Below are 13,850 nucleotides of genomic sequence, written 5' to 3' on the forward strand. Positions count from 1 at the left end.
GGTTGGTGTAGCTCAGTGGACTGAGCGCAGGCCTGAGAACCAGAGGATTGAGGTTCGATTCCCAGTCAGGGCACATGCCCGAGTTGCAGGCCAGTTCCCAGCAGGGGACGCATGAGAGGCAACCAGACATTGATGTTTCTCTCCCTCTCTCCTTCCCTTCCCCTCTAAAGATAAATAAATAAAATCTTAAAAACAAACAAACAGGGAGTTAATGCCTTCTGCTTCCCCTCATCTCTTCTCCCTTCTCTCTCCTATATTTCTTCTGCAAGGCACCATTATTATCTTTAAAAAAAAAAAAGATCAGCTGCCAGAGAAATGGCAATGGGTGAAGTGTGAAGGAAGAATGAGTCACTCCCTTTAATCCTTGCTGACAGTTGCACAGCACTGAGACCAGCCTTGGCTTCCCTGACCTCTTGAACTGTGAGGGTAAAGGTGAAATTATACCATCGGGTCAACCCAATGCTTTCCCGGCAGGCTAGCGAAAATTATCATCAGATAACATCTCTCATCCACTGGAATCGAAGTGAGGAAGAGGGCTCAGTTAGATGAAGTCTAAATGCATGTAGAAACCTACACGAACCTGCCTCTAACGAAGAGTAAGAGTGCAATTAAACTGCCCAAGTAGGGAGAAAAATAAAATCATTTCTTCCCTAACTCACCAAGAAATTTCGTATCAGTTTTTCTAAGATGGGAAATAAATTGACACGCAGTCATCAGAAAGCAGCATCTTTCCATCATCAAAATAATTCTTAGTCGCTCTTTTCAAAAGACAAGAAGACCTTACTGTTAATGCCCAGCCCCCAGGAGCTGCCCTCTCTTTGAATCTTATTCTCCTGCTATAAACTTGCTGGACTATACTTCTAACTAGGCCATTCCAAATACTTGGCTCAAAATAGAGGCCAGATTTCTCTCCTGGGGGGAAGAGGAAAATGACTACATTCTGCATATTGCTTTTTCTCCTTCTTCCAAAAACATATGTGTTCTTTAGACCAAAGTGGTTACCATAGCATCTCATTTTTTAAATGTTATGTATTACTTTATTAAAGGAAATTTTCATTTCTAAATGAACACGAAAAAAGATCTCACTCACCCGTGGTAAACATATAAGTGAGGTTTTGACACTTCAACAAACACCATCAATTCCCCCTGTGAAGTAACTGAAGAGAAATTGGCTGCTTTGGTTAACAGAGTGACAGGAAGCAGTTTTAATACCTGCTTCTAAGAGCACAAAGTCTCTTCTCCCACCCCTTCCCAAAAGGCTGAAATCCATAATCCTACATGCATTACAGAGTCACGGCATTTTAGAGCTTGAAGGGGTATTAGGGACCACCAAGTGAAGACCTTTTACCAAGGATGGAAAGGGGATCAGAGGGTTGGAGACACAGGGCTAGGAGGGTCAGAACCTCGGGTTGAAAAGGGCTGCAGTTGAAGAGAGGTCACCCGGAGCAGTGCATGTCATGTGCTTGACTCAGAGGCTTTGGACAGGGAAGAGGCTAGTTGTTGAAAGCTGGTGGGAGAAAAGCTCTAAAGAAGGCAGTCATTCTCTCAAGAGTCTATTCATTCTTTTATTATTAAATTAAACCTATTGGGGTGACATTGCTCAATACAGTATGTGAGTTTCGAGTGGACGGCCCTATAACACGTCATCTCTATACTGCCGTGTGCGCTCACCACCCAAAGTCTAGTCTCCTTCCTCACCGAGTATTAAGCCCTTTCACCCTCTTCATCCTCCCCACGTGTGTTTTCTTGAGAAAAGAAGTGCCTTCTGCTGGTGACTCCATCAGGACAGACGGCATCCGAAGTGCACTTCACCTCAGTGTCTCACCGAAGAGAAAGGCTTCTGCAGCATTTAAAAAAAATGTGGTCTCCAGCTCCGTTTTCCTCACCCCCACCCCCACAGCTCGCTCTCCTTCCTGCTTCTTGTTCTGTGGCTCCCCTCCGCTTTCCTCCTCCTGGAAGAAGGGTTAGTCACTTCAGTCACAGTTAGATTGAGATCAGAGCCATAAGCATCATCAGATATTCCATTTACCCTACTTACCTGCCTGTCTTTTTTTGGATACGTGTTTGCAGTCAGCAGTAATACACGTGGGAAATTGTAGGAAGGAAGCAGCAAATACATCCAGTTGACCTGGAGGAACATTAACACAAAGCAAACCTGGGTATTTCACATTACCCATCATGATGATGGTAGTAGTGGAACTGTTATGTTTTCAATGTTCAAACCATTTCTTTCCCACAAAAAAAAAAAAACCTTTTGAAGGCTCCCCATTAAAATGAAATCACACCATACAGGCAGTCAGAGCCTTCCATACTTTTCTCCAATTTACCTTTTTTGTATTATCAGTTCAGCCACAGGATGCTCCCACTTCTATGTGATACTTTTCCCCTTCCATGTCATTGTTCTCCCCAGGCCCTCTGTCTCAAATGGCCCCCCTCACATCTGCCCTTAAAGGCACAGGCAGTCTGCACGCCCCTGCTCTCCTGAGCTCTTGCTCGGCTCTGCTGTCCCTCCGCACTTGGGCACGTTTGTCTGCTTGTTGTGATACACGTGGCTGTCTCCACCGCCATCGCTACCACCCCCTCAGATTACAAGGAGACTTTAAAGAATACATTGACATTTGTCCCATATCACATGTAGCATATTTGCTAAGTGGTCTGCATTTTTCACTCTCTTGGCTACTCTGTACTCGGTTTTCCCACATTGTACATAGGACAGTGATTTGTGAGAAAACTGTGTAAATGCTGCATCTCCTATTGGATTGCAATTGTTTGTAGTCCTCAAAGCACCTCACACAGGGTGATGATGATGATGATAGATCTATCGCTTATTATCCCTATGGCTTACCTATGCCAGGCACCCCGTTAAGCACCTTATAGAAGTCACAACTCTTCACATCGTACATATTTCTCAAGTGCATGGTGCCGGTCCATATGGAGCTAAGCACAGCAAGTCACTGCCAGTGGCAGAACTGTGAGTCAAGGGCAAGCTAGCAGCCGGGAAACAGCAGTTAATGCTCAAAATACACAGTAGCTACAAGGGCCCTTGGATTACATCCTGCTTCTGCATTTACCAACTGAGCAACCTTGGGAAGTCAACCTGTTTGCAGTTTAGGTTCTTCATGTGACTAAGAGAGGATAATTCATCTCAGGTAAAAATGGGACAATATGCAAAGTACCTAGGACAGCGATGGGTATATAGTAAAGGCTCAATAAATAGTAGCTATTTATATTAGTATTCCATATAAGGCACAGTGCTAGGTACTATGAAGTATAAAGACCAGAAGTAAACAGATCAGGATGGTGGATCTCGTCCCTCCAGCCTGAAGGCAGAGGCCTGACTGCACATGCTCAGGGAAGGTCCCTTTGAGCTCTAGGCTGTGATTCTGCGCTTTGAAGTTGGCACTCAGAAGCCAACAACCACATGCCCCGGCCACATGCAGCAAGTCAGGATGGACGGTGGCCCAGTTTAGAGTTACCAAACCCTAAATGGTAGGGGTCAACACCTTTAAAAAGAATCGCAGGTAGGGAATGGCCTGAACAGGCAGCCTTGGTTTCTAAACTTAGGAGTTTCGGTTGCCATCTGTATTTTCATTGGAAGAAAAACCTCTAATTCAGCCTGAAGCTGCTATCATTAGTCATTCAAAGGTGTGGTATGATTTTGACTAGAAGCTGGACTAGAGGCTCCGTGCAGGTTTAAGAGCAGTTACACTGTTGTGGTTTGCCTAGCCCTTTTTATGAGTGTGTTACTAAAGAAACGTGAGCTGTTGGCTTTTCAATTACTGTAGCTCACCCCTCCTGAGTTTCATACACATTGAGTCATCGAGTCTACAGGTGACTGATAATCATCTGCACAATTCAAGTTACCGTAACTCGGAGCCGAGGGGATCTGATGACTTCGGGGTGTGTGCACGTGAAGATCTGAGGCTCTCCCATCTCCTTCACAGTGAACCATGGTCTGTGCTAACCGCAGAACTCGGTCACCTATTTCCACTCATCCAGAAGTTCATTTTCCTCTTCATGTTTTGCCTCTTACAACTTTAGCACTCAGCTGTTTTCTGAGAGGTGCTGCAGGTGGTCCAAGTTGTTCAACTGTAGGCCTGATTAAGTAAAGCCAACTCTTTTGAGAGAAAGGGTAAAAGCCGAGCTTGTGTTGTACCTGTCCCGCCCCAGAAACTTTCCGGAGCCTCTCTGCTGGGTGAACAGATGAAAAAAAAATGCTCAGTGACCTTTGGTATTGAGAGAGTTGAGTAGGGCCGGACACACTGGAAAATCATCAATTACCATGAAAAGGCCAAGAAACCAAAGTTCATCATTTCTGGGTCAACCTTCAGGGGAATGAACATCTGTGATCTTAGCTGGTTTTCCTGTCCTCAGTCTCATTCCTCCAAACAGCCTTAATCAAAGACACGTCCAACCCCTGACTGGTGGTTCAGTTGGTTGGGTGTCCTTCTACAAAGCAAAAGGTCACTGGTTTGAGCTCTGGTCAAGGCACGTGACTGGATTGCAGGTTTGGTCCCCGGTCAGAGTGCATGCAAGAGGCAACTGATAGATGTTTCTGTCTCACACCAGTGTTTCTCTCCCTGGTTTTCTCCCTCCCTTCCTATCTCTCAAAAAATAAATAAAAAATATATTTTAAAAAGTGATGTCCAATCTGGAAGCTGAAAATAAGGAAGAACCATTGGTCACTTTGTCAATGGCTTTTTGTTGAGTAGCCAAGGCAAGGTGTTTTCTTTGCATGTTTTCTCTCCCAGGTATTTGTCTAGAAACTATCAGGTTGGCCTTAAGGTAGTGAGGGTGCAGGCCAAGTTCATTTGATTACATTAAATCTTTTAGCTGGTCTTTCTGGCTCCAGTTTCTCACAGTTCTGGTTCATCTTACACATGGCTGTTACATTAATATCCTGAAAATAATTTATCTTAAGATTTAATTTATTTTTGGAGAGAGGGGAAAGGAAGGAGAAAGAGAGGGAGAAAAACATCGATGTGAGAGAGAAACATTGATTGGGTACCTCTCGTAGGTACCAGACCGGGCATCAAACCTGCAACCCAGGCACGTGCCCCAGCCAGGAATTGAATGGGCGACCTTTGCCCTGTGGGATGATGCCCAACCAACTGAGCCACAGCGGTCAGGGCCTGAGACTAATATTTCGACCACAAGCCTTTCTTGCTCAAGGGTATGCAGTGGTTTGCTGTTTGTTCAAACACGAACCTTATGGTCGACTGTTCCAAATGCCATGGTGTGGTCCCACTATGTGTTATCTTTTTCAGCGTCTCCCAAAGGCCCACGTTTTTAGGTCTCTTTCAATCTCCCTGATTATATCAAGGAGAAAGACTGAAGCTAATTTTGAGGCTAGTTGTTTAACTCTCGCCCCATATTTGGTGATCTCTGTGTTGGACAAAGAGAAGGGGGATCTTTGTCTTAAGTGCTCACAGTGGTGGCTGATCAAAATCGGATCAGTTGCTCTATTTCATCGGCTTTATTTTTCACAGCTACTTTCTATTTGTGGCAAGTGATTCTGCTTTTCTGTTTATGTCAGTGATGCAAAGTTTCCTTTTAAAACCAGATTTATTTTAACAAAAATAAAAGGAAGGAAGGGAGAAAGGAGGGAGGGGAGGGAAGAAGGGAGCGGGAAGGGAGGAAGAAAATTCAGACTGATACAAACAAAACAAAAAACGCTGGCGTTTACCAAGCGTTTTCTGTGTGCCAGGCACTGGTCTAGGTGCTCACCAGTGACCCTGTGAGGCACTTGCGGTCACCACCCCCGTGTGACAGGAGGACACAGAGCTGCGGACAGTTTCAATAACTTGCTCAAGGTCATGCCACTGGTAATCGATGCGCGAGCATTGAACCGAGTGTGTGTGACCTGGTGCCCGCGCCACCAACCATCCGCCCTGCCCTAGTGTGTGAATGTTGCAGAATGTGAAGAGATATGTGAAGTTTGAAAAACACTTTCCTTCTTTTAAATATTTTATTTATTTATTTTTAGAGAGAGGGGAAGGGAAGGAGAAAGAGAGGGAGAGAAACATCACTGTGTGGTTGCCTCTCATGTGTCCCCTACTGGGGACCTGGCCTGCAACCCAGGCATGTGCCCTGACTGAGAGTCGAACCAGCGACCCTTTGCTTCACAGGCCCGTGCTCAATCCACTGAGCCACACCAACCAGGGTAAAAAAAACCCACTTTATTTCATATTTGTTGATATTAGCTATAGCCAGATGTTTTTATTCTCCCTGCTCAAGGCCCACTTCTCTGCCTTCATTCACGCTCCTTCCTCAATGAAGCTGTCTTGTCTGCTTCTCTGAAAATCTAAATCCTACCATTTCAAGACTCTTCTCAAAATTTAGGTTTTCTGAGCATGATTTCTCTTCCCGAGTGCTCCTAAATTTTTGCATTCCTTTAACAATTAAGTAAACACTTTGTGCCAAACCACCTTGTTCTTGCCTTTATAATCCTTTTTTTATAGAAGATGTATTACTCTCCTGCTTAAATGCCTCAAACACGGCCCTTGGAATAAAATCAAAAGCCTCCACAGGGAGCATCCCTTTCACAACTTTCCGCATTTCTTCTTCTCCAGTTGCATATATACGGGTCTTATTTCTCTCCCGATAGATCACAGAGACCTCAAGAAAAAGGAATTGGTTCTTCCAGTCCTTTGGCTTGCTTATGTTTTTCTCATTACTAAACCCTGCACTGTACAGGGGTAACACACGCCTAGGAAATGCTACAGAAGAGAGGATATGGTCTCCAGAACAATGAAAGCATCAGCAATAACCTTAGGCCCCCTTCTAGCCCTTGACAACACTTTTCCCACTTTCTCTTCCTTCCACGAGTCGCTCACCGCTCAGCACATCTGCCGTCGCTGCAGACCCTGCTCTTGCCTTCCCTGTGGCCAGAGAGCCTCTCTGTTTTGTAACACACAACACCCACACACCCTGAAGGTGGCTAAACTATTTTCAAAATTTCTCAGCAGTTTGACATGAGAAGGAGGAGAGGGTGACCACAAATAATTGTTTCAGTTAAGTGTGAGAGAGCTCCTAATAATCACATACGTTATCAATGGTACACGTTTTTTTCGAGCAAAGGAGTCGCCCACTTTATGAAGGGGACAAAGATCATGCTCTCTCATCAAGAAAGCTCTTCTAAAGCTTTCTCTATTTGAAGCTCTTTGGCTTAAATCTCAGTCAGTCTGGTGACTGATGTGTTTGGGGCGTGGCAAGTGGAGGGAGTTTCTGAGGCTATTTTTCCTACCCCTGTACCATTTTAAAAGCTGCAGGCCAGTCACAGAGCACCCCACTTTGGGCAGTACTTCCGTGCCCCTGGCTCCCTAGTGTTACCAGCAGAAAATAACAAGCAAAATAGGAGTTGGAGGACTGTGGTGTCTTCGCAGTTCACGCACGGCAGTGCAGACCGCCCCCCCAGCTCCTGCACGGGGAGCCCCTCTGAAGCCCGTCCCCAAGCTCTCGTGCCTGTTTCCTCCACAGTTCCCCTCTGAGGTGAGCAGTGGGAACAGCGCGCATTGGCGTTTGAGCTGAACGGCGTCTCTGACTCGCCCCTTCTGCTGGCCTAATTCAGTCTGCCCAAATGTGTGCAGCCGACCTCTGATCCCTGAGACTCCAGCGCCCTTTGGAGCCCTTCTGCCGGGGCTGGGTGTTCCTGAGCAGAAAACGTGTCCTTTCTCACCTCCCCAAGACTCTGAAAGGTGATTGTATCCATCCTCTGCCTTTGTGTTTTTCCTTCGGTGACCCACCCTTTTTCTCTTGTTCTAGGTGAGAAGCGCCACTGCTTTGACGTCGGCTATAATCCCAGCTATATGTACGAGAAAGAGAGTGAGATAATCCAGACGCGGATGATGGACCAGGCCATCAATAACGCCATCAGCTATCTCGGCGCCGAGGCCCTGCGCCCCTTGGTCCAGACGCCGCCCGCTCCCACCTCGGAGATGGTTCCAGTCATCAGCAGCATGTACCCCATAGCCCTCACCCGCGCCGAGATGCCCAATGGTGCCCCCCAGGACCTGGAGAAGAAGAACGTGCTCCTGCCGGAAAAGAGCCTGCCCTCCGAGCGAGGCCTCTCCCCCAACAACAGTGGCCACGACTCCACGGACACTGACAGCAACCACGAGGAACGCCAGAACCACATCTACCAGCAAAACCACCTGGTCCCCCCAAGGGCTCGCAACGGGATGCCGCTGCTGAAGGAGGTGCCACGCCCCTACGAACTCCTCAAGCCCCCGCCCATCTGCCCGCGAGACTCCATCAAAGTGATCAACAAGGAAGGGGAGGTGATGGACGTGTACCGGTGTGACCACTGTCGCGTCCTCTTCCTGGATTACGTGATGTTCACCATCCACATGGGCTGCCACGGCTTCCGCGACCCTTTCGAGTGTAACATGTGCGGGCACCGAAGCCACGACCGGTACGAGTTCTCGTCGCACATAGCCAGGGGGGAGCACAGGGCTGCGCTCAAGTGAGAGCGGGCCTGCCGCCGGAGGTGTGCGCCTGCGCGTTCAACACCATCTTTAAAAAATGGTCCGCCCGCCTAGCGAATCACTATCAAAACCAGGCCATTTCCAGCCTCCTTTTTACACCACTTTTAGTATCCAAATGGTTCACGATGGCCAGAGAGGAATGTCTCCATTCAAAAGTTGTTTGTAGATAATACCATGTTACTACTTTTGTGAAACTCTTGTTTTCCCATTAGTGCCTTAAACTCAATGCCATTTAAAAGCCAATGAAGTATTTGGTCACTGTTTTCTGCATCGATAGAGCAAGCTTGCCTTGGAGTTTGTTGCTAGTCCCAAAGAGTCCTCCCGTGGTGCTGCCTGAGACACTCTTTCTGAGCTATGTCAGCCATACATGCAAAAAGCCTTTTGGTCCCGAGCCACACAGAGGAGTTGACCACCAGCCTTGCCCGAAAGCCCTGTCCTTCTGCACTTAACACAGGGCTGAAGGGTTAGGATCTAACCTTTCTGTCCCAATTAGAGTTTGATAGCAAGGAAAAGACTGGCCATAAAATAAATCTGTTATCAATAACTGAAGATTCAATCTTGGAGCACCACATTGATTTCTTTATCACATAAGCAAAAAAACAAAAAACAAAAACAAATCATCTGGTCATCATCTGCCTCTACTCTTCACTCTTGCATCTCCCATTGAAAGCTGCTTTGGGGCAAGGCAGTCTTCTAGGGGAGAAACTCTGTACCAGAAACACTGATGGTTTGCAGTACAGACAGACCGCCCTCGAAACTCGAGGGAGTTGCCCACCGTGAGCCATGGCATCTGTTTCCTGTCATCAGACCGGCAGTGCTGGGCCCTGAGGAGGAAGACGGCTCAGCAGCACCACCAGTGGAGAGAAAGCCAAACGCCTCCTGAAGCTCCTGGGCTCCTTCATGAAGTGTGCAGATCCAAAGCACACTTGGCAACCATTAAAAAAAAAAAGACTCCAGAGGGGAGGACTCAGGAATAGACAGCATGAGCGATAGCTCAGAGCCAAGCTTCACCACGGGGTGAAGAGGGGCACCTCTGCTGGCAGGTCCTTCATCCGGCGGGAGGTGGAGGGGCCTTTCTCCACGTTTTAAATGATGCTGCGGTGTTGCACCAAGATACCTGGAGGTCTGCTTGGGACAGTGGGGAGATGGGATAGTGGGGAATCATAACCCACCCCACCAGTCTTTCAACGTTGTTTCTGTAAACGCTGACTCTGACTAATACATAGCTTGTAGATAAATAGTATGTTTGTATAGGAATCCTAGGAACTAACTTCAATAGATACAGCCTCCAGCCTTCAGGCATCCCAGTTCTGCCAGACGTGCTGACCTTCAACCATGGAGCCAGGATGACACAGCCTAGACCTTCACTTGCCTTATCTCAATGGCCCCTGCTCATCTGCACACAGAGAACTTCGCAACCCCCTCCCTTGATCTCCTTGTCCTGCTTCCCCTCACCCTCCTTATAAAAACCTCTGCCTGTGCCGAGAGGTTGACATGGGCTTTGAGACAAGAGTCCCCCATCTTCCAGGGTGCCTGCCAGCACCTGAAAATGAGCCACTTTCCTTTACATCAGCACCTGTCTGTCTAGTATTAACCTGACCTGTGTTTGGTTATGATCTTGGTTCTGCAGATGGTTCTGGCCATCTTTATCCTTAATTATGGGAGGCATGCTCTCAAAAAAAAAAAAACAACTCTGTGATTAACTGTAAAGTGAGCACTGGAATGAATAGGGGTCACAAAATCCTTTTGTTAATTCCATGTTTGCTCCTCATTAGCTGTAGGACTTTGGGCAAATCACTTAACCCTTAAAACTAAGTCTCCTTAACCTTTGAATAAGAGTTGGATTTAGACATGCTCTAAGGTCCCTTCCAACTCTAAATGTATGTAATTATGCAGTAGCTAGCTGTTTCTTAAAGCTCTTGAGGTATGGGTATTAAATACCCATGAACATTTGAAAAAGTAAGCATTTATGCAGCATTAAGTACTAAGCAGAAGACTCTGTATATGAATATGTGTTTCACATATCTTTGGTGTGAAAATAGTAGTGTTAAGTTTTTCCTTTAACCACCGAGTTGTGAATGTGAAGAGGACGGTGGAGAGGAACAAAAAACAGGAAGGTATTTTGATCTTCCCCAAAGTGTATATACAAACCAGCACCTGCAGCTGCTTGCCAACGCCTCCCCCCACCCCCCCACCCCCCCCACCCCACCCCTGCTCCGTGAGAGCGAGTGTTCTGGAAAATAAGTTCTGCTTCCAGGGGCAGCTTCATGGAGCCTATTTACAAATTAAGGGTCAGCTTCGTGAGCATTTCTACCGGGGAGCCCAGAATCCCTAATTCCTTGCTAGATCAGCGTTTTATGTGTTTGCCTTGATGTTTCGAAAGGGTTTATGCACTAGGCTCCAACTCGTTTATGTAATTAAAATGTTCCACCTCAGACTGCACAAATGGCTTATCCCTCTTTGTAGCATGGCGTCTGTCTCAGGAAAAAAAGATTGTGTGAAATTCCATGGCAACAGTCCCAACAGGCTGGAGATTTCAGCTGAAAGACTAGATGTATTTCGGGTGTAGTCTTCAATGTATCACTGTGTTTCCATAATCCTAGACTCCAGGCTGCAGCCAGGTTCCTTATAACCCACTGTGAAAGAGGAGCTGCTTATTATATTCTGGAAATATCATGCATCCTGTTGACTCTTCAGGGGACAAAAGAATGAGGGTTGGGAAGCAAGGATTAGCAGGAAAGAAAGCCAGGGAAAGTGAGCGTTTCCGCCCAATTAGCGGGCAAGGCTTCACTGAAGGCATCAACTTTTGAACCTGAAGGTAATGAAACTAAGGCCCATCCCACCCACCTGGAGATGTTGTTTTGTCGATATGACCCTTATTTTTCCTGTGACTAATGGGTTTTCTGAATGATTTACAAAGGCTGCACTTTCACTGCAGGATTCTGAGCCTAGTGGGGGGCGCATCCAGTCAAGAGAAAATTCGTGTGTGGAAACTCCACATTCTTCAATCTTCAAGCTAAACTAGACGGTACCTAGTGGTTACCACCACGCAGGTAAACACTGCCTTCTGTAGGCACTGCTTATACCAACTAATGACCCCCACCCTCCTCTTCTGGGGCCGGGGGAAGAGGGTAAGGGAGAATCTTAGCAGATGCTCAGAGAAAAGGGCAAGGCTGGTTCAGGACTCCCATCTGACCCTGTTGGACAGGGTTCAATCCCTGGTCGGGGCACTTGAAAGAACCCCTGAACGCATAAGTAAGTGGAACAACAAATTGATGTTCCTCCCCCTCCCTCCTCTCTCTCTCTCTCCCCTCCCATCCTACCCCCCTTCCTCTCGCTCTCAAATCAATCAATACTTTTTTTAAATAAAAAATAGCCCCTGGCTGGTGTGGCTTGGTTGGTTGGAGCATCATCAGTGCACTGACAGTTTTCAGGTTCGATTCCCGGCCAGGGCCCATACCTACGTTAGGCGTTCTGTTCCCAGTCAGGGCGTGTGTGGGAGGTAGCCAGTCAATATTTTCTCTCTCGAATCGATGTTGCTCTCTCTCTCTCTCCCTTTCTCTCTAAAAGCAATGAAAAACAAAGTGTCCTCTGGGCAAGATTTTTAAAATTTTTATAAACTTTATTTTTTTTTAAGTTTTAAGTAAATAAACAAATACTGAACTTAACATTTTGCTAGGAGGCCCAAGCTCAGTTTGGCCCAGATATAAAATGACCTCAGGGGTTTTTTTGGGGGGGGTGTTGCAAAGAGAAATTCTTATAAACAAAATGGTACTGAGTTGAAATACTGTATTATTAACAAAGCATAGTTTCCCCCATTAGCCTCTGTATCACTATCCTTATTCTTCTCTGCTAAATGTGAGCTTTAGAATGTTTTAAGAGGGGAAGGCAGTACTTTTGATACATATGCCAGGCTGGGCAGTAAGGCCGTCAAACGTTCAATCTTTTAAAAAGTCCTTAACTTTTACAGACTGTCCCACTGGGAGCAGGTGTCTCGATCTCTAGTGGAGATTTGAAAACTCAGGGAAGCTCAGGAGTCGAGCCCTCGGACAGACGAGGCTAATCTCCTTCACAAAGACTCAGAATCAGGACTCGTGAGCTCTAGAAGAGTAAACAAGTCGGGGGATGAAAATCATGGCCCTTCACACAGCATCAGGCTGTGAAGCAGATAAGAGGCATACGATGATACATCTTTTTAAAAATTTTTATTGAATTTACTCGGGTTGCATTTGTTAATAAAATTATATAGGTTTTAGGTGTACAGTTCTATAATACACCATCTGTATGTTGTACTGAGTGTTCACCACCCAAAGTCATCCCCACCCCACCCCCTTTGCCCTCTCCGACCTCCCCCTGCCCACCCGCCTTGCCCTCTGCCAATCGCTGTACGTTTGTCCGCATCTATGATACGGTGATAGCTCTTCTCTCTTAAAGAATTGGGAGCTATTTTTGTGCTCAGACAGAAAGCATAGTTCAGCATCTATATTCAGAATTCAGAAAAAACAATGCTTAGAGATTTAAGTGCCTATAAAGAGGACCATTATGACCTGACACCACAGGCTAGACTTGGGCCAGCCCAGGGGAGGGACTCTGTTTTCTAAAGCAAAAGGACCACACTGTGATCAGTGAACTCAGAGTTGGGGGCTGCTGCCTCTAAGGACTGTGGACCCGGAGGGAGTTGTAGGTATAACATGTGTGAGCTCATAGCCCGAGACTGTTTATCCGAGCTGTATATAGTCTGTACCTCACGTACCATCAATCTGCTAAACAATGGTTTGTGCTCAGAAGAAACTGAATACAAGTTTCTTCTAAGCACATGATACTGGGCTGAATACAAGTTTCCTATAAGTACATTATATTGGGCTGTCTTATACGTTGCTATTGAGTTATTTGACCTTGGAATGTTAATATTTTGATTTAAAATATTTGATTAATAGGTCCTGCAAACCAGAGGGTTGCAGTTCGATTCCCAGTCAGGGCCCATGCCTGGGTTGCAGGCCAGCTCCCAGCAGGGGATGCACGAGAGGCAACCACACATTGATATTTCTCTCCCTCTCTCCTTCCCTTCCCCTTTAAAGATAAATAAATAATTAATTAAAATGTTTTTTTAAATATTTGATTAATAAATAAAAGGATGTTATGCGGTTTTATCTAATTTTGTCTATGGGGTGTTTATGTTGCTTTTTTTTCCCCCGAGGGGCAAGGGGTCTATGCTGGAGGGTTGCACCTTTTCCACTCTATGTACCGCATCTGTATTTAAAGACATGGAAAGCATTCAAAGGCCATACTCGGGCCATCATAGTAATTCAGTTGCTAATGGAGGCAACTGATCTCTAACACGCAGCTTCCTTCATGTTGCTTTAG

General features: G+C 46.2%; 1 protein-coding gene and 1 long non-coding RNA gene across 8 annotated transcripts in view; one reads left to right on the forward strand and one right to left on the reverse strand.

The window, feature by feature from the left end:
* Positions 1-13,641, forward strand: part of IKZF3 (IKAROS family zinc finger 3) — an 81,480-nt gene extending 67,839 nt beyond the window's left edge. For all 7 annotated transcript variants that reach the window (XM_053656184.1, XM_053656183.1, XM_037140574.2 and 4 more), the window contains one exon: positions 7,765-13,641. In XM_053656184.1, coding sequence (XP_053512159.1) covers positions 7,765-8,468 — 704 coding nt within the window. In that variant the 3' untranslated portion in view covers positions 8,469-13,641. The remainder of the gene's footprint in view (positions 1-7,764) is intronic.
* LOC119045757 (uncharacterized) lies at positions 1,523-4,442 on the reverse strand. Its single transcript, XR_005081850.2, has 3 exons — positions 3,865-4,442; positions 2,039-2,128; positions 1,523-1,952 (listed from the first exon to the last, which is right to left on the reverse strand). It is a non-coding gene; the product is annotated as an uncharacterized LOC119045757 (long non-coding RNA).
* Positions 13,642-13,850: the final 209 nt, after the last annotated feature.

The sequence above is a fragment of the Artibeus jamaicensis genome, unplaced genomic scaffold (genome assembly GCF_021234435.1).
Source record: "Artibeus jamaicensis isolate MK-2021 breed Jamaican fruit bat unplaced genomic scaffold, CSHL_Jam_final contig_1998, whole genome shotgun sequence".
Lineage (NCBI taxonomy): Eukaryota > Metazoa > Chordata > Mammalia > Chiroptera > Phyllostomidae > Artibeus > Artibeus jamaicensis.